This window comes from Helobdella robusta (assembly GCF_000326865.2).
Source record: "Helobdella robusta unplaced genomic scaffold HELROscaffold_10, whole genome shotgun sequence".
Classification (NCBI taxonomy): domain Eukaryota; kingdom Metazoa; phylum Annelida; class Clitellata; order Rhynchobdellida; family Glossiphoniidae; genus Helobdella; species Helobdella robusta.
In genome coordinates this window covers 1,581,320-1,602,450 of record NW_008703571.1, presented here as the reverse complement: position 1 = coordinate 1,602,450, position 21,131 = coordinate 1,581,320, and the positions used below count along the sequence as shown (strand labels likewise).

General features: G+C 31.2%; 5 protein-coding genes across 5 annotated transcripts in view; 3 read left to right on the top strand and 2 right to left on the bottom strand.

Moving 5' to 3' along the window:
* Positions 1 to 1,627, top strand: part of HELRODRAFT_166635 (hypothetical protein) — a gene marked incomplete at both ends in the record, with an annotated part of 4,281 nt that extends 2,654 nt beyond the window's left edge. Inside the window, 4 exons of the mRNA XM_009011862.1 lie at positions 60 to 148; positions 279 to 337; positions 1,082 to 1,135; positions 1,541 to 1,627. Of these exons, the coding sequence (XP_009010110.1) occupies positions 60 to 148; positions 279 to 337; positions 1,082 to 1,135; positions 1,541 to 1,627 (289 nt within the window). The remainder of the gene's footprint in view (positions 1 to 59; positions 149 to 278; positions 338 to 1,081; positions 1,136 to 1,540) is intronic.
* A 1,438-nt stretch (positions 1,628 to 3,065) lies between these two features.
* HELRODRAFT_156238 (hypothetical protein) lies at positions 3,066 to 6,771 on the bottom strand (the record flags this gene model as incomplete). Its single annotated transcript, XM_009011861.1, has 5 exons — positions 3,066 to 3,097; positions 5,413 to 5,513; positions 5,806 to 5,947; positions 6,448 to 6,538; positions 6,709 to 6,771. 5 exons carry the CDS (start codon positions 6,769 to 6,771, stop codon positions 3,066 to 3,068), a joined length of 429 nt encoding a protein of 142 aa, XP_009010109.1.
* A 4,640-nt stretch (positions 6,772 to 11,411) lies between these two features.
* HELRODRAFT_137959 (hypothetical protein) lies at positions 11,412 to 11,666 on the top strand (the record flags this gene model as incomplete). Its single annotated transcript, XM_009011860.1, has 1 exon — positions 11,412 to 11,666. A coding segment is annotated over one exon (255 nt), but the record flags the coding sequence as incomplete, so codon positions are not given.
* Positions 11,667 to 14,301: 2,635 nt separating this feature from the next.
* Positions 14,302 to 15,916, bottom strand: HELRODRAFT_166632 (hypothetical protein; the record flags this gene model as incomplete). Its single annotated transcript, XM_009011859.1, has 3 exons — positions 14,302 to 14,383; positions 14,868 to 15,157; positions 15,305 to 15,916. 3 exons carry the CDS (start codon positions 15,914 to 15,916, stop codon positions 14,302 to 14,304), a joined length of 984 nt encoding a protein of 327 aa, XP_009010107.1.
* Positions 15,917 to 16,955: 1,039 nt separating this feature from the next.
* Positions 16,956 to 18,221, top strand: HELRODRAFT_156237 (hypothetical protein; the record flags this gene model as incomplete). The annotated part of the gene is made up of 1 exon (XM_009011858.1): positions 16,956 to 18,221. The coding sequence occupies one exon, from the start codon at positions 16,956 to 16,958 to the stop codon at positions 18,219 to 18,221; it is 1,266 nt and encodes a 421-aa protein (XP_009010106.1).
* Between the last annotated feature and the right edge of the window lie 2,910 nt (positions 18,222 to 21,131).

Genomic DNA, 21,131 nt, shown 5'->3' with positions numbered 1-21,131 from the left:
CCATCTCAACAACTACAACCACACCAACCACCGCAACTACCACTACCACCACATTACAGTTGCGGCTTAAAGTTGAACCTGGACTACCTGCTTGAAAAGTTGTGGGAGTATCTGGCTCTTATAAGAGTCTACACGAAAAAGAGAGGAGGTACGATGACGATGATGATGATGATGATTGTAATGATGATGACGATGATGATGATGACGATGATGATAATGATGATGATGATGATAATAATAATACTCATGATGTTGATGACGATGGTACAACCATGCAGAACGACCAGACTTCGATGGTGGATTGATCTTAAGATCCGGCTGTACAGTTGAACATACGGTATGTAGTGTACGCTTGTGTGTACGGTTGTGTATGTATGTACATACATGTATGTGTGTGTGTGTGTGTTTTGTATACAACAATATGTGTGTGTACATAGTTATTGGTGCACATTGCACATGTGTTTATATAATCACCAAACAATATATACCCTTGATTGGTTTTGGTTCGTGTACTCTACTATACACATGTACGCTTCATACTTTCGTACATTCAGAAATGTGTTTAGTTGTATGCACTGAAATATATAGGGTGTTTTAGTACGTGTGTAAGTGCCTGTGAGTATGTGTGTAGATATTTTTGTATTAGCGTGCGTGTGTGTGTGTGTGTACGCGAGTATGAGTGTACGCGAGTATATGTGTATATGTTTTGTGCGGTGTATCTATTGGATGAAGCTTTGCTAATTTATAAGAGCTTAACAAGGAAGAAATTATAATTCATAGTCTCTAGTAATTGCAGTGATGTGTGCATCTATGTTTTATACTATACTCTGTGCACGTGTGTGTGTGTGTGTGTGTGCGTGCGTGCGTGTGTAATGGCAAATATACTAATGTATACATAAAATGATTTACTAACCACCAAATTAATTACAATACCCTACATTTCAACTAATTGTTTCCCTTAGTCCTACTGTACTATTTCTATTACTACTACTACTACTAATATTATTTTTATTAATATTGTTATTAATTATAATTATTTTTATTGTTATTAATTATTATTATTATTATTACTGTTGTTCAGTGCCACGTTGTACACAGGCAGTTGGTGGATCAATTTAAATATGCACTTGTGTGGGTTAGTGGTGATGATGACGAAGATGATGATGGTTCTGATAATGATGACGACGATGGGGATGATGATGATAAGGGTGGTGATGTTAGTAATTATTGGCTAATTATGTTTCTACATCCGGATTATCATTCCTTTAAATTTTATTCCACATTCATTATTGCGTTAAATCTTTTTAAGTTAAATTACTGTAAAATTGGTCGTCTGATCCGTGAGATGTGTCAGCTGTCCTTTTCCTCTTTCATACAAATTATTTCAATCTTTATAATTATATTATAACTTGCGATTTAACTTCATTTCAGTCATTTTTATAGCGTGATTCAGTGTCATAATTATCGCCCATAATAGTTATTATAATTATTATAACTCTCGAAAATGTCGTCATAATTTTATCGTCGTTTTCGTCGCCAGGGAAGCAGCGTCAAGTACAGCCCACAACGAGTCGGCCTCAGTCACGTAATGAGTCACGACGACGTCATTCAGATTGTCAAAAAATAGTATTTGCTTGTACAAAGTTTATCGAGTTTTTAGTAACATTATTATTATTATTTATTTATTTATTTGTTTGTTTTTGTTTTGAAAATTTTCAAGTAAATAAATGCTAATGACGGTTTTATTTAATCGTACTGTCGCATTTTGACCAAACTCAAAAGATGAGAGTATTTGTTGAAGAATTCACGTCCGAGTGTTTGTTACTGACCGATCGATAGTTTCTTTTAACTGGTACCATGAATTAGTATTCATTGTTAGTTGTGTTTTTTAGTTGCGTTTTTCGCAAGTTCAATTTCTAACCGGGCACTTTTCGTATGGTAGGCGTTTTTTTTATACTTGTTGATAACATTTTAAGTTTTGAATATCAGAACACGAGTTGTGAGAGCAGTTGGTTGGGAGCCGTCACTGGAAGTATGATGGAACTATAATTTTAACATTTCTTTTAATTTTTCCTTTGTTAATAACATTGTCTTTTTTTCATGAAAAGAAATCCGGCAGGAGCAAAAAGTATGATCGTCAACATTTTGGGGACAGATTTATTGTTATGTTGTTGGTGAAATCAGTGTTTTTCACTTAGTAATTAGTATTACACCCATGAATATATATTATATATTTTTATGGTTACACCTCAAATTAATAACAATACATATACCGACAGTGATTACCGCACAAATTTGGTTTTTCATTATTAAGTTAGGGACTTCTACTCTGTACACCCGGCCCTGTGTGATGTAAATTTTTTTACCCCTTATCAATGATGCTTTTACAAAACTGCCTTCTTTCTCACAGTATTTGTGGGAGACAACTGCTGTAATAGATTACCTAATTTACTTAATTACACTGAACAGTAATTATGGTTTTAACGTTTGCTTGCGCTTCACAGAATTAGATTTGTTGATTACATTTGTTATTATTACCTATACTTTTAATTACATTTTAGGCAAAAATAAGACACAAAAACCTTTTTTTTCAACTTTTTTTGATTATCGTTTCATTTCAAGTTTAAAAAAATAAAATAACCTTATACATGAACGCTTAACATTTACGAATTATAGATTAGAGATTGGATGGGCAATTATATTAATGCGCGTGTAAACGATGAAATTACGTTAAATAAATATATTTAATTCGTAATTTTATCGATAAAATTATGATATTACGTTAAATGGATATTTAATTTTTCATATTTCTATCGTTTATAAGAATTAAAAATGTGATCATTTTAACAATTGATACCGGCTAAGTATGCTTATTTGATTTTTCCTACACGCTGGTATTTCGTTTTGAGTTACATATATGCGTCTTTTAAAATTTTATATACCCATATTTTATTTGAAGGATAATTAATTAAATAATTGATTAATTAGAAACAATTATTCGGAAAAATAATTAATAATCATTATTACTGAATCATTTGCAATAAAATTGAAAGTGGACAAATCAATCAGTCATCCGATGTCATTAGCTTCGCGAATTCTGCAATGATTACAAGTCATAATTGAATCGCAATACTAATAATAATGATATAGTAGTTACAGGGGCGGGTCCAGAAGGTAGATCCAGGGCTACATCCCACCCATCAGGCCATGGAAGAAAATTTTTTTTAAGATTTGTTTAATCTGTTTAACAAAGGACCATCAACTTAACTTTCTTAATTATAATCATCCAAAATCTTTCAAAATCCTCCAAATTCCTCCCAAATCATTCCATCCACCAAAACGGAAATTAGGAAAAAAGACGTTACTTAAAATTTTGAAACTTTCCCCCGTTTAAAATTATATACAGACCCCCTCTCCCCCCCCAAAAAAAAAATCTGGGCCCGCCGCTGAACTTCTTACGTTAATGTTATTATAATTATTATATATATATAGTTAAAATGATTATATTAATAATGTTATTAGTATCATAATTTTTACTTAGGGGTGATAAAATTGTTTATTTTAACGATAATTTGAAAAAAAAAGTTTGGCATAATATGTTTATAAGAATTTATTTTTACTATGGCGAAAAAGTTATCATTAAAGAATAATAATAATAAAGTAATTATTGTTAATTATTGGTGCTACTAGTTTGGCTGTTATTATTTATAAATTAATTGTTATTTATATTTATAATGTTAGTCCTAATTGAATTACTGCCTCAAAAGGTGGTGATGATGATGATGATGATGATAATGGTGATGATGATGAAGATGAAAAGGATGATGATGAAGATGATAACGGTGTAGCTAAAAACAGAATAATATTGATAAAAATGATGCCTGCTATTACTATTAGGTAAGAAAAGATTACTCAAATTATTTTTGTAATAAATTATAATCAAAAAATATTACATAATAACCTATATAATGTTTAGTAGTAAAGGTTGTGTTGGTTTTAGTAGCCGGTTATAAACAGTACTAGCAATATAACAATAGTAGTAGTAGTAGTAGTAGTAGTAGTAGTAGTAGTAGTAGTAGTAGTAGTAGTAGTAGTATCAATTTTATGTTTGTATCCTCACATCTTTTGATTACTACCTACGTGTTTTTATTGCTAAAATTTTGGGAAGGATTTTGAGTTTAGGAGCTAATTATTTTGAGGACAAAAGATAACGAGCGTAATAACATGGGAATGTGTGACGATGATGATAACGATCGAAATGATAACAACGATAATGATGGTGATGGAGGTGATAATGATAATAAAAATGATGATGATAATAATGTTACCTACGTAATTGTTAGATTCTAAAGGGAGCACACATCAGTCAGAAGTCATCAATTTACAGAATTCTAAATGTTAAAATTGTTATTTATTAATTTATCGTCGTCGTCATCATCGTCATCGTCGTCATTGTTGTTAGGGTATATGGGAGTTTAAAAAATATAGATATTATTAAATATTAATTATTCCTTAATACTTTTCATAAAATGTATCAATTAAATATTTAATTAATATATTGCGTTAATTTATCACAAGAAATAATTTCCAATCAGGGTTTGGTCTGATTATTATTTTTTGAAATCATTGAACTGAAAGAATTGATCAAACTCTAGACCAGTTAAAAATAAGGGTATAGCTATATTTCAATTTCTGTTCGATAATTGTAAATGAGACAATTATTTTTGTAAATCGGTAGTTACAAAAAATTAGCATTATCAACCAACCACACATCGGTGCTATATAGATCAGGGTTGTTAGAATCAGAGTATCGGTTATATTGTTTACATGGTACATTTCCAAAATCGGATTTGGTGTCAGCAACTTTTGAAGTCAAGTATCAAATTGGATATCTCCAATACATTCGAGGCAGAAAAAATTTGATAATCTATACCGATGCTATTTTTTATGAACGATTTTAATTTTTAATTTTAAGCGCGTTTTCTAGTTGATAAATTTGGGACTCGAAATGAGGTTTCGCAGTCTTTTGCATGTTTTTTATCTTAAGTTTCCGCTGAATGAAACAATTTATCGTTACAGGTCATTTTCATGTGGCACGTATTAATATAAATGAAATATTTGTTTTCTCTTTTTATATAGCACCGTTTAAAATTTAAAATATTTCAAAGTATTGGTATCAGTATTACCGGTTGTACTTCAAAAAATGAGTGTCGATTTTGGCATTGGCAGTTATCGACATTTTAAAGCCAGTATAAGTGATACCATACAACTTTTGATGGGTATTGTTAACAACCCTGATAAATATGCACTAGCGCCACCTATATCAATGACAAATTATAGATAATTTGTGAATAAAATTTGCTGTGGAATTGAAAAAACATTTTTTTTCATCAACTTGAACACCCCTCTCACCGTTATAGTCGACCCATCCACTGCCGTCTGTGTCGACATCGGCAATCATGTCGTCAATGTCGGCTTCTGTTAAGTCGTCTCCGAGGTTCTTCAAGATCCATCTGGCCGGAAAAGTTTAATACGAAATTACATTTTGAGTACTACGTACCAAGTAGAAGTACTGTACATTTGTGTATCTAATTTATCGCACTGTCAGAAAAACCGTCGGTACAGAGAAGTATCGATTTCATTCAAGTCGGTATAGTTTTTCATAAGTTTAATTCAGTTTTAATTTAACAGCTTTGTCAATTTTATTCGAGTCGGTATTATTTTTTCAAGACGATATCGTTGTCGAAACAGTTTATTTCAACACAACAAAGGAATGAAATCTCTAATGCCCCAAACAAGCCTGACCTTAATTCGTTCGTGTTGACCTCCCCTCTCTTTTCCTTGTCCAGTGACTTGAACATCTCCCTCAACTCTCTCTCGTCTTCATCATCTCTCATTTTCTTCAGGACGATGTTACAGAATTCTTCGAATTGGATGTAGCCGGTTCCTTGGATGGTTTGTAAGCAAAATTAATTTTTAGTATAATTTTTATTGGCGTGTTGGTTTTTGGTTTTTTAATTTAATAAACAATTTATTATTTAATCCCTTCAGCCAACATCAACCGCTTGTCCATACATCTTTTTCTTTCAAGGAAAAATCGTAAATCTAACTTTCTAGCAATATATCATTGTAAATTCGTCGACGACAACTCATTCAATAGTTTTTTCAAACTAACCCTAACTCATACTTTAATCTTTTTGTATTCCTACGATAAAATAAACTTCGATGAAATTCCATATTTGATTATTTAAATTAAGATCGAAACAGCACATGGGGAAAATATTTTATGCCTGCCATTTTATTCAACAACCAGCAAACGATCTTATTAATTTACCTTCTCAACAATTCACCACTGAACAATGCACCCGCCATTGGACAATGTACCCACTTTTTGATAATTCACCCACCATTCAACAAAGAAAACTAAAAATTTCTTCATATTCTCACCTTCCGAATCGATGGTGTGTTCGATTTTTTCCAGCCAATCAGGTTTGATGTTGTGTCCCAACCTCTTCATGGCTGACTCGATGTCACCAACCTTGCAGCAGCGGAAAATATTTTTTCAAATTTACTAGCATATAAATTTTGAAATTTTTATAAAAATTAAATTTTTCGTAAATTTTATTTTTACTTTCAAAATTTTTCAAAAATATTTTACGACAAAGTTTTCTGCCTACTTCACCCGTTTATAAAATTTGACCAACCAACCTTAATTTGGTCTTCGTTTTTTTTGTCGAAAGCTTTGAAGGCATCTTTGGCAGCTGAAGGCATTTAGAAAAGTAATTTTTAATTTTTTTTTATCGTTTTCCACATTAAAACTTGCAGATCAATTACTCCTAAGTGAATACACAAATGTAATAACTTCTGAATTGTAAAACTTCGAGTATATAAACGCTTTTATAATTTTGTTAAAAATGTTGAAAAATTAAAATTTATCCACCTTACAGTTTATTATTGTTGTAGAATTAATTTATGAACATCCGTTATAAAAGTGTTTTCAATGCATTATTGGTAATTAACATTTCGGTGTGATTGAAGGAGCATCAACATTTTTCCTAAAATTAGAGCGCTGGGATCACTTCGCATTCGAACCGGTCACTATCTTTCAACCATTTAATTTTCTATTATTAATATGAATGAATTCATTCATTAAAAGTTTTTTTTACGAGGTTAGGTTTAGTCATCTTATTATGTTTTATTATTTATTAAATATCTTAATTGAAAGTTTCAAAATTATTTCCGAACAACCTTTTGTTTGGGCATCGCTTAACTTGATCTCAGCCTGTTGGAGTGTTTTAAGTTTAATGGATTTGAGTTAAATGAGACAAATGTGAAAATGTATGAAGAAAAATTACGATTCATCTATTATTTTTAATGTTATTCCTCCTGTTTTTTATTATTATTTATAATTATTCCAATGAATGAATTTGATATTAAACAACTTATCTTACTTAACAACCGTAATAAAACTTTAAAAATCATTAAAATTTTGAATACGAACCATTATTTTTGTTATATTTTATCGAATATTTTCAAAAAACGAGAAACAGAAGTGATAGAATTAATCCGACTGAGGTGGAGGAAGTTGTTGAGATGCAAGCGAACGCTCGTAAACAAGAAGAAAGAGAAACAGCGTAGAAGCAACAATAAGCAAGCTTAAAGAGAAAAATATGAGATGAAGATGAGGAAGATGAGGATGAAAACTGTGATGAAACATTTGCCCAAAACTTACAGCAAGGAGGCTAATTTTAGCACCGACAACAACACCAACTGTATTTTATAAAGCATCTATAATGTAGAAGTTGTTGTTTAGTTTATTAATAAATGTGTTTAATGAGTTGCAGCTGCTATTGTAACAACTGCACAACTTTTTGCACGCTTTGACTGTTGTTTTCATATTTGATATAAGAATGAAATTGTTTTCATATTTGATATAAGAAGGAAATTGAAATTGTTGTTGTTGTTGTGTGTGTATCAAAATTAATGCATTATTCATCATAAGAATTGCTATGTTGCGTTGGATGTATTACGGGCACATAACATACACACGCACACACGCGCGCACACATAAATCTTTCTATATGTATATAGACATATCCATACACAAAGTTGCAAGAAGCAATACATACTCCATGAAGGAATAGTATGGGAAGGAATAACTTCAGCTCACGATCAGCATATTGTATTGTATTTCTTCTCATCTCACACAGCCCCCACTCACTCATTCACTATCTCACCTATTAAATGTATCTTTTTCTGAAAATATATCAAATACGATGAAGATGATGGTAATGCTTAACAGATTGTGATGTGATGATGTAATGTGATGAATAATTTGCACCACCTACTTCGGTTTTTGTAATTTTATAAACTAAAATATTCATCCAAATACTTCACTACCACTACTACTACTACCACTACTACTACTACTATTTCAATAATTTTAGCGGTTGAAAATATCACATAACACAAAACAACATAAAAAGAGGGGTTCATAGTTGATCCGTAGACTTATGTCGTTGTGAGAAGCATGATGGTTCTAATTAATTGTCCTGATATCCCAGATCTCCAAGCTTGAACATGAAACTGTTGATGGATTCAGCGGAAACCCTGCCGTCATTTAGCTGATTTCAGGTATTTACCACCCTGCTGCTAAAAAATTTTTGCTCGATTTTTCCAACTGACCTCGTAAAAAGCTCGTATCTATGACTTTGTTGTCTTCCTCTAGCCTCTAATTGGAAGAATCTGGTAAAAGGCGGAATCTGGTAATGATTCTTTTCGTTAATCAGTTTGTATGCATGTATTACATCGCCTCTGCATCTAAAAATTACGCCCAACGTGGGGCTCGAACCCACGACCCTGAGATTAAGAGTCTCATGCTCTACCGACTGAGCTAGCCGGGCTGCTACACATCGAAAACATCTCAGTAAATATTTACGGTTTTGCTTTGGCTGTTGTTGGTAACTGCTATTTGTACAAAATTTAAACTACCACCACATCTAATCCATCAATCCAATCAATCTGTTTTTCCGTATTTCCATTTAAACAGTCCACAAACTTCTAAAATAGGCACGTGTTATTTGGCACTCGCCATAACTTGATAGCTGAGTTTAAGTAAAAAAGGTAAAAAGGGAATTCCAGATAAAAAGTTTCTATTGAAAATAAAGGTATTGAATTGTATTGTATGTGTGGTTGACTAACGTTGTGAATGCAATTGTAATTTTGAGAAGTATCTTCGTTTAGACCATATAGTTAGAATAAATCTCTTATGTATGTAAAAGCCTAACAAAATTTGTTAATAAATATATATTTGGATATAAAAATATAATTTATTTAGTTAAATTCTACATATATGGTTAATATATATATATATATATATATATATATATATATATATGCATTTAAATTTTATTAATTAATCCAAAAAATATCACCTTGGAATCTGAAGCACCTTTACTGACGTACCTAATCAGTTGCTGCACCTACCTTCGGAAACGAGAAAAATTACGATCAACATTTTTTTTCTCGAGTTTCGAAAATTAATTCTTTTTTAATTTAAGAAATATTTTGATGTTCTAAAAATATTGTTTGTTTGTGGTTTTTAATTACTAATTTAATTTTTCTGGACTTATTCTTTAATTTTATTCTTATTTTAAAAAAAAATTAATAAATTAATTTTTTTAATATCTTAAATTAAAATTAGAAGTAATAATATGTGCTTCAGGGTGTATTTATTTTTTTTATTATAATATTATTAATTATTTATCTCTACTTTAGCTAAACTTTACTTTAGTAAAAGTTAGATTTTAGATTTAGTTTAGTTTTAGATTTTAGAAAGATTAGAAACTGTTGATTGTACAATAATAGTACCTTGTCAAAAATATAATACACAAAGATTAAAATAAAACTTTTAATTTTTATTAATCTCCTAGATGACCTAGACAAGTAGCGTAGTTAAATAGTTTTTATTTCAAATAAATAATTTGAAAAAATAAAAAATGTACAAAAATATTTTCCCCACTGAAGTTTCTGTCATAGGTTATTATTACTATTTTTACTGCTTTTTGTACTTTATTTCACGTAACAAAGATTGTATTATTATTAATTCAAAAAGCTTGAATTATAATTAATTTAACATTGATTGATGATAAAATAAAATTTCAAAGTTAAATATAATGTATGATCCAATCTATGTTTTTCAAATTAACAGTTAAATTGTGTTGTAAAAATTGTATTTATTTTATTTTTTAGTTTACAGTGTCAGGAATATTAAGCCCAGCAAAAGAGGTTGTCCCATATTAATTACTATAATCTAACTTAAAGTTTAATATAACATTATATTAATAATTATTAATTATCTTGTTAAAAAAACTATTGCAAAAACTTTTTAAAACTATCAATGCTTGAAGGCCTGAAGTACTGTGTGATAATATCGATTGGCAATGTCAAGTACAGAACAGATTTGGTAGAAGATCCAAATGGCTCTCCACAGTTCAACACTGAGTCCATCTTGTAAGATGCCTTGACTGTATTTTTTGATTGAATATATTTTTTTGCTTTTTTGTAATACGCATAAATTTAATTTTTAGTTGAAGTTTATTTGTATTTTCACACAGACTTGTCGAAAACCCCAAATTGCCTCTTCAGCTAGTGGCTACAGAAAAAAAAGAAAAAGAATTTTTTGGGCAATTAATTATACCTTTGGAGACATTGGGTAGTATAAGAACAGATAAAGAAGTCATCAAACCCCTGCAGCCACACAAAAAATGCTCGAAGCCTTCGGCTGAGATACATTATGAAGTGTGGATATCAAAGTGTATCACTTCTATTGCTCCTGAAATAAAAGTATTTGGAAACAATGAAAACGTCAATGCCCCAGTTTTCAAGAAGGGACCATTCTCTGGATTGAAGAAAACACTTGCATCCATTACAGGCTCACCAAGAATGATGAGGTGGGTTGTGGTGTGTTGTTTTGTCAACATTATATATTCTTTATGTTACAGATTATTCTACTAAATTGATATATACGTGTATTGTGAATTATTTCAAAGTATTTTATGTTACTCAATATTTTTTATTTGTTTACCAGAAAGCATGGATTTAACAACAGACAAGGGAACCTGAACAAAACTTCCAGCCTTAAAACCACAAGCTCATGCCTTGATTTATCCAACAACAAAACCAACACCCTCTACAACATCGGGTCGAATGATTTTCAATCACGTGGCAGTTCATGGACTCTGAATGAAGATTTCAATGATTCAAATGACAATTCAATGGCTTTGACTTCACAGAACTTAAAATTTGCTCAAGATTCAACACGTTATAATGATGGTAGTCAGTTGTACATAAACACCATTCATGAACATTCAGAGGAAGCTGATTCTTACACTGATAAACATTCGAAGTTGCCTGATATTTCTGGCATATCGCCCAACACTGGCATGATAATTGGTGGAACAAAAATCATCATTAGAGGAAAAAATCTGGGTGAAAGAAAAGAAGATATAATTGGTTTGTTTGTTTGCGGGTCAAATATTTTAAGCTCCCTGGAGTATGTAAGTTCTTCAAAAATTTTGTGCACCACAAAACCTTGGAGGGTAGGTGAGGGTGTGATCACTATAGAAACCCAAACCGGAGGCAAATCTAATTCAACCTTGACCTTCACATTCAGAGATGATTATGATAATGATTGCACCCATAATGATGCTACTGTTAAAAGAGCTGAAAGCTGGAATAAAGAGCACAAAACAAAGCAAAAGTATCCAAATATCGGCTCACCAGAAATGGTACATAAAATGAAGAGACTGAACATCTTTGCTCCGATCAGTAGCTGCAGAAGTATGACTGACCTGTCGAGCATCAATAGTGCTAGTAACAAAACTGGAAACAGCACGTTCTTTAGCAGTCATATTGGCATGGAAGGCAACTATATGAAAAATGCCTCAACACTTAATGGTAGTCATGTGGAAATTTGATTAATTCGTTAATTTTTACTCTTTCTTATATAAACAACACATTAAATAAAATTTTTATTAATTATTTTGCTTCTTCCTATTTGAATAAAATGTTTCGTAAAAATTTAGGATTATTTCTTCTAAATTTAGTTTAGAGTTAAAAGCCAAATAACATTTTGAACATAATACAATGAATAATAAATATTTTAATAAAGTAATTCTTAAAAAATAATCTCTCCTAGTTGGACAGGCAACAGCATACAACAACAGCAACGTAGGCAACAACAACAACAACAATGTAGCCAAGCTGAAACCTGCCCATCCTCCAGTTATACAGATATTTCCTATGAAAAATGAACAGACACTCAAAAAGAAAAGTTTGTATATATATATATATATATGTACGATTCAGATCATCAGATATACAGTTGTTTAGGGAAATCACGCATTTTTAGCGTTGCTTAATTTTCTATTTAATTTTTCAATCTTCCTTTCGATGTATTTCAGTCGATTATATTATATATTTAACGATCGTCTAAAAAGTTTTTCCTAAAATAAATTGATATAAAATGTATCACCTAGATCAGAGTATTTTAATTGTAGTAACATGTAAAATTGGGTTTCTTAACTTGAAATAATTATCTACATATGAGGGACAGTCAGTTAGAGACTGATACATAGAGAAGTAAATGACAATATACTGACTTAATACTAATTATATATAACTAAATCTATCAATAAATATAATCTAGATTTTCAGATTTTAAATATAAAATTTAAAAAAATTTAGATATAGAACAGGAATTGATAGAGTGGCGAAACAGTGCAAACGACCTCAACATTATGACGAATGGTGTGTTGTTTCTGTTGAGTTTTTCACCATTTACCACCATCACTATCATTGTAGTAATGATGAACATTATCACCTTATTTACTACTAACCCCTTTTCAGATCATTTTGTGATTTCATCTTTATACCCATCCATCCACCCATCTACCAATTTATTTATATTTCAAGTTTACATTTATTATGCACGCTCATGCGAATTTGACCGTTTTAAAATCCAATTTCTCAAAAAATCTACGGCAGAATTAGCAGAAGAGAACAGAAGGCTGAAAGTCTACATAGAGAAATTGGTGACCAAGATAATGATCAAGTGCCCAGAGGTTCTGTGCACTGACAATAGAACATGATTCTTCCAGCATCAGTGAAAATGCAGGTGAAAAACATCAGCCTTTAAATTCCTACTCTACCACTTCTACCACTACTCAATCATTTCTAATTTTTTCGATGTGTAAGTTAATCAAATAATTTTAATATTATTGTTTATTATTGTTTATTATTATTATTATTTAATATTATTATTTTTCAATCATGTTCTTCATCTTCATGTGGTTACCGGTAACAGATATATACGCATTTACGCGTCAAGTGACGTATTTTATGCACAATTTTCTAACCCTGCAACACTAATTATTCGCCTGAAAAGTCAAACCAAATACTCCAACTTCCAAATCATCATTTAATCACATATTTATCTTAAATTATTCAATTCGATTATTTATATATCGGTTGTCATTACAGGATTAACTTGCGCACAATTACTTTTTTGGCAGATATTACGTAAAAGGGTCTAGGCAAAATTTTGACGCGGACAGCCAGTAGACTGATTAAACAGTACAGTGGTATATGGTAATAAAATACTAAAAGTTGAACGTATGCGGATAGATGCATCAGAAAGAGTAAGATTGACATTTAATGGACACTTAAGGAATGATTGAATATACATGTGGAGAATATATTGTGGAAAAATGTGCAATCATGGAGGTGAAAAGCAGAACAAGCTATCATTTATCTGCAAGGAATGAGAATTGAAACGGTGGAATAAAACGTAGAACATGTATTAAATAGAAACATTTGAAGAAAGAAAAATATTACCCCTAGAATAAATAGGAACTTAACCTTGTGCATTTTTTCTTGCTTCTGCCTGCGTGCATACTCATATTTTAATTTCATTGTTAGACATTGCTACTCAAAACTATGCCATATTTCAACTCGAATCGTCGATAACTAACTTTGGTTTTATTATATCCAAATATAACTAACGATTTATAACTTATAGAACATAATTTCGTTTGTGTGTATAACTGCTGATGGCAATTTGACTTGTGGCGCCGTTTTGCTTTCAGAAACTTTATTTAATTTGTTTTATTCAGACAGCAATCTTGTCATTTTTGAAATCTAATTAATGAATATTCTATTTAATTATGTAATTAATTTATAAATAGTTATGATATTGATGTTTTTACAGTAAAATAATTATTATCTACTTCGTGTGTAATTTCACAATTTATGTGGCCAGTTTGATTTTGCTAGTCTTATTCCATGTTTTACATCAGTTACATCAATTACGTTGTCATGAAAGCTTTTTGAAATTCATGATTTTCATGTCATATTTATCGATTTATCAATATAATAAAGATAATAAACATTATTCATATTTCTTATTGTGATAAATTCAGTTAAAACAATTAAATTAATTGCATTTTATATGGAAAAAACAATAGTAGTGTTCTAAAAAACCGTTAAAAATCGTAACTGTACATATCAGCTGAGATCAAAAATATGCAATGTTAAACCAACAAACAACAAATACAACATTAAATAAATTTTTGAAAAACTAAAAACATCACTGTCAACCTCAACAAAAATTATGAAAATTTAAAAAAAAATACAAATTAAAAAAATTCTATATTACAATTGAATCAACCTTGTTATTTAAATACGATTAAACATTTTGAGAAAATGAATATAAAAATATTAAAAAAGAAAAATTCTACGTCCTATCTGGTTGAATGTTAAATGAACACTGCAGTAAGTGCTTGTTCAGTTGCTGTTTATATGCATACCCCTTGCCACACTTGCCACATTTAAATGGTTTAGGCAGACCATGCTGTGTACTCATATGAGCCTGTAGAAATAATTTTCTTGGGAATCTCTTGCCACACATGTTGCAGACCACCGGGTGACTTCTTAGCTTATCATCAATGAGAGATGATGAAGATAGCGATGAGAAGTCAGTTCTTCTTGGGTGTTGCTGTACGATGTAATGATCTGTGGTGGGCACGGTGTTCTCTGTCGGACAATATTGCAATGAGTGGCACATCGGTCTGCCGTTTTTGTTGTAAGAGTTGTTGATCTGAAATGAACATTATATGTATCTGTAAAATATAAACATGCAATATGAATATATGCATATACTAATACCATAAAATAAATTATAGATAGTTTGTAAATTAAAGTCTGAATTGCTTAGAATAACTTAATGATTAGTTGAGCAACCTACCCTGTATGATTGAGAAGTGTGTTTCATTATTTGATTTTTTGTTCGAACAGGATGAACTTTCAGCCATGTATTTTCATTTAAATGTAAGGGTGAAGAAATGCCTGAAGAATTTTTATCGTTGTTCAACTTGGCAATGACTGAATCGTTGTTAACGTTAGCTTCCACCATGATGTTGGGGTCAGATAAATCAAGATCTTCATAACGTGAATTGTCTGAATCACAGTTTATTTCAATTTTAATATCTTTTATAATTTCTTCATTCGGTTGATCGTTGTCTTCATGTGAATGTGAAGTTAGCAACCTTTCACAGCGAACAACAGAGGAGCTGTAGGTATCATTAACAATATGATTAGTGTCAGTTTTTATGAAGGTGTGACCACCATTGCCATCGTCGTTGGACTGTTGTTGCTGCAGTTTAACGTTATTATTATGGTTATCGTATGTTATGCATTCATTGAGATTGACAAGAAATATCTCGGACTTGTCGATTGTAACCCCTATCAAACCTTCGATCTTCAGATCGGATATGTAATTCAAACCATTCTTGCAGAGCAGTGCAATCGTTTCCTTCAATATTTTTAGTACCCTCTCTTGATCTTCTTTCAAAACCATCTTGACATTTAAATCAGATATAATAGCAAATACAAAAAAAATCGTTTTTTCTTTAAGTAAAAAACTGGTTATCGCTATCAAAGAGCAGCTAAATTGATTTTCTAAACAAACTTTTAAAAGTTTGATATGTCAAAATGTTTATTATATTGTAATATTTGTTTAAAATGTTTAAAATGTTAACCCAATTTTCATTTTCTGTCACTTTTATGAACATAGAACATTGATTTTTAAACTTTTTATTTAAGTCTTATTTTAGTTGTTGTTTAATTTTATTTCGTAACGTTCGTTTCGTGTTTGTTTCAAAAGTTTTGCTTTCCAATTTTTATGAGTATTTTGTGAAGCGGGAGAAAGCATGGAGAGTTCAGACGAATCTTCTAAAATGAAAGAAAGCGATGAAGAGAGCTGCTCTTTGAAGTCAACCGAAACACCTCAACCACAAGAGGACAAAAAGTTGATTAGTAGTTCGGTTTCAGACCACAGCGTGGTGGCCGCCAACGCCAGCAACAATAATGACGTCAAAGACAGCACAAGTCTGCTTTCAAATTCATTAAAAAGTCGAATTGTTAAATCACTTTCCGATCCTGAGTTATGCTTTGAATCTCTCACAGCTGAATCCTTCTCCAACAAGAGGCAGAGCAATTTTAAGAAAAATAAGAGTAGTATAAGCGAAAAGCAAAAAGACAATGACGACAGCAAGGAAGACAAATGCATTTTATCAGAAAGGAGTTCGCTTAAAAAAGAAAGGAAGCACAGTAAAACAAGCAAATACTCAACAGAAACAGAATCTCCAAGAAACATGGTCGATAGTGATGAAATATTCACTCCTGCTTACTGCATTGGTTACACTTCAGACAGCGTCAAAAAAGTCAATGAAAAGCATTCAAGAAAAACAAATCACCCAGAGGAAGAGCAAAAAAGTGCTGACCTTTTGAAAGAAACAAATTGCAGCAGTCGAAGTAATACGGAGTTGAAACGTGTCAAGTCATACTTAGATTTTGACAGGAATTGGCAGTGTACAAAGTCATCTATCAAAGAACGAATGAGTTTCATGTTCAACAATGAATTGATGGCTGATGTTCATTTCATCATGACAAATGATGGGAAGGAAACCAGTCAAAAAAACATCACCATACCAGCTCACAAGTTCGTTCTCTCCATCAGTAGTTCTGTATTTGATGCCATGTTCAACGGCCAGTTAGCTCACCCAGCAGATGATAACCTCACCATCGAAATAACTGATATAGAACCAGCAGCCTTCTTAAATTTATTGAGATTCTTCTACACTGATCAAGTTACTCTATGCCCAGAAACAGTTATGGCCACGTTGTATGCAGCAAAAAAGTATGCTGCAAGTTTGTTGGAGTTTGCATGTGTAGATTACTTGAAATCAAACTTGAATGGAGACAATGCATGCATGTTGTTAGCACAAGCGAGACTGTTTGATGAACCCCAACTGGCCACAATGTGCCTGGAAGTCATCGATCATTCAACACTAGAAGCAGTTGCAGCAGATAGTTTCACTGAAATTGATCTTGAAACACTCTGCATTGTTCTGCAGAGAGATTCGTTGGAGATCAGAGAATCAAATTTGTACTCTGCTGTCATCAGGTGGGCCCAGGCAGAATGTTCCAGAAATAACTTAACTGCTACAGCAGAGAACCAGAGACGAGTTTTAGACAAGGCTCTCAACTTCATAAGATTTCCTCTGATGTCTATTGAGGAATTTGCATCAGGGCCAGCTCAGTCTAATCTCCTTTCAGATAAAGAAGTTGTGCAGATTTTTTTGTATTTCACAGCCAAACCACGACCGTCCATTAGATTTTCAGATGCAGCTCGTTGTTGCGTTGTCAGCAAGGAGGAATGCGTGTGCAGGTTTGGCAAGGTGGAAAAGAGATGGGGCTACAGTGGTCACACTGACAGAATCAGATTCATGGTTAGCAGGAAAATTTACGTCGTCGGTTTTGGATTGTACGGCTCCATACATTCAAGCGCAAAGTACTTTGCAAATATTCAGCTGATGCACTCTGATTTCAGATCAGTTTGTGGAGAAAATGACGTCGTTTACTCCAGCCAGGGCAACACAGAAACAATCAAGGTGATGTTCAAGGAGCCTATTGAGATTTCCCCAAACGTAAGCTACACAGCTTGTGCCACCATCCAGGGACCTGATTCATATTACGGGGCCAAGGGGGTTCGCAAGGTCGTCGCGGGAAAAACGACTTTCCAATTTTTTTACAATGCCGGAAACAACAATGGCACCTCAGTTGAAGACGGCCAGCTGCCTGAGATTTATTTTTACACATGATTGACGTCAAATTGGGAGGAGGCGCTTGTATGATTGATTCTATTTTATTATTTTTCACATGAGTATTAGACATTTTCACTAATCTTCAAGATTCGTAGAAATCATTTATTATTAATTTCGGTGTGATGTAAAAAAAAATGTTACATCCATTCTTTTTTTTGAAAAAAAACTCCACATACATCTATAAATGATAATATCGATCGATTGTTGTCATGCTTAAATTAATTTATTCAATTAAACTTGGTTGTGTTGAATGTTATTCACGTCAGAGTTATTGCAATTTTTGATATCATAGGCATTTAAACTTGTGTTTCTTCTACTACTACTTTTACTACAACTACTACTACCGTTAGCAGTAATAGTAATATTTATTTTATCATTATTATCATTATATTGTTATGGAACTCTAATTGAACTCAACTAATACTAATCAGTCGTTTAATACATGTTAAATTTCTTGTAAATTTGCATAATTATTATTTTCCTCAACACCTCCATTTATTTACGTATTCATATTTCTCATTTACTGGTTTTAACAGTTACTTATTCAGTCAAAACGTATTTATTTATTTATTTATTTATTGAGAATTAAAAAAATAAAAAGCAGACGAGTTGTAAAAATCTCTTTTAAATATTATATTATATTTAAACAAAAAACAAACTAAACACCCTTAAGCAAACGTCATTTATTATTACCGAAATAATAATTAAAATAATAATGATGATTAATATTTTTTTACAGCAAATGTAAGGACGTTAATGATAACAATTCTATTTATTACAGATTCATTTACACGATGACGCCGATGATTATCACATGGAGTTGAACAGATTCTATTATGATGAAATTCAAATTGTAGAAAAAGATAAAGGAGAGAGAAGAGAATGAGAGAGAAAAGAGAGTGAAAGATGGAAGAGAGATTATGCCGGAAAAAGTACAATAAAGGAAATGAAGTTGAAAAAATTCAACGAAGTGGAAAAAATTAAATAATTAATTTACAGATTTATATTTATAAATTCAAAATTTGTGCGAAATGGTTGAAGTAAGAGAAAAACATCTTCATCATCGTCGTCGTCATCATCTTTACATCACCAGCATTACCTATGTACATGAGGTATAAATAAAAGATTATGACATCATCACCCAAACCCCCACAATTAACATCGCAAATAAGTTTAATCACCAGCATTGTCATCATTGCCATCACCGCATCATCATGACGTCATTGCTATTTTCATGACGTCATCATTAAAGTTTAGGCGTTATCGTCATCAGTCAGCATCATCATCATCATCAGCTTAAACAACATTACATTACATCATCCAAATGATTAATAATAATAATAACAATAATAATTATTATTATTATTACTATTACCCTGATAACGATAAATAGAAAAAGAGAACTCGTACATTTAAATTTTTAGAAATTTTTTTTATTAAACTTCTACATAATATTCATTAATTAGGAGTTTTTAATTAAATAATTTCCAATTAATATATATATATATATTTAAAATATAAAAGGAATATATATAAATATATATAAGTAAATATAATATATACATACATACATACATTCTATATATATATATGTATATAATGTAGACCCAGACATGTTTACCATCGCATATTTCACGACCAATAAAAATGCAGTCTAAACCAAACCTGCTACGGTTCAATTTATGTGACAAATAAATAATAACATTTATTATTATTATTATTATAACTATAATTACTCACTCACTCGCTCACACACTCACTTATTCATAGGCGAGTTTAAACGATAATTAGAAAACAGAATGATGACGACGATGAAGATAATATTGAATATTGATTATTTCGTGTTATGAAAATAACCACAACAGATTTATGAGATTATGATGATAACTAAGATGATGTTTAAGACGATGATGAAGACGACGACGATGATAAAGAAAGTGTTATAATAATTACAACGACAATAAAACAAAGATCAGTGAGATCATCATTGCCAAGATGATGACGACGATGATTAAGATATGATGATGAAACAATCCTTAGATATTACCAGAACGGCGATACATAGCGATACTTAATCGGTCCCTTCTATGTATTAAACATGAAACAAATTAATTCAGTAACCATATCACCCGTAATATTTTCAATATAAAATGAATTTTTGTCACTATTAAATTTATGTAATATTGAAAAAGACTATGAATAAATACAAATTTTATTTATATATTAATTTATTCATTTGTCTATTTTAAGAAAGAATAGCAATCAAAATTTTACTACTACTGGCTTGATCACCACCACAAAATGAAATCTTTCAATGACCATACATACAAACACGGGGCAGTCCTATCGTCCACCACTCTCCGTATTTAGGTCAACAAATCTAGGTCATTTTGCATCCACGTCAACCAGCTTGGGTCATTATGTATTCAAGCCGATAAATGTAGGTCAGTTCGTTTCAAACCATCTTCACCACACCATCAATCACAACCAATCAAAACCACACACAGTCTAACCTTATAATAGAAATAATAATAATAATAATAATAATAATAAAATATTGACAGGTTTATTCAATGTTACATTGAGAACCGTCAACCAAATTGAAAAAAAAACATAATAAAAATCTTAAGAATGAAATGATCAGATCAGAGATGAACAAATAAATAAATGTATTGTATTATTTATATATAAACGCAGACACAAAGTATACATACATACACACACACAAACATACATACGTACACACATACAGTATACATAAATGTAAACGATTATATAAACATAATTAGGCAAATTAAAATCACACACAAACACACAGACACACACACACACACACACATACAACGACAAATAAATTGTATATACAGTATATATTTATATAGTTATAATCATCAGCTATAGTTTAAT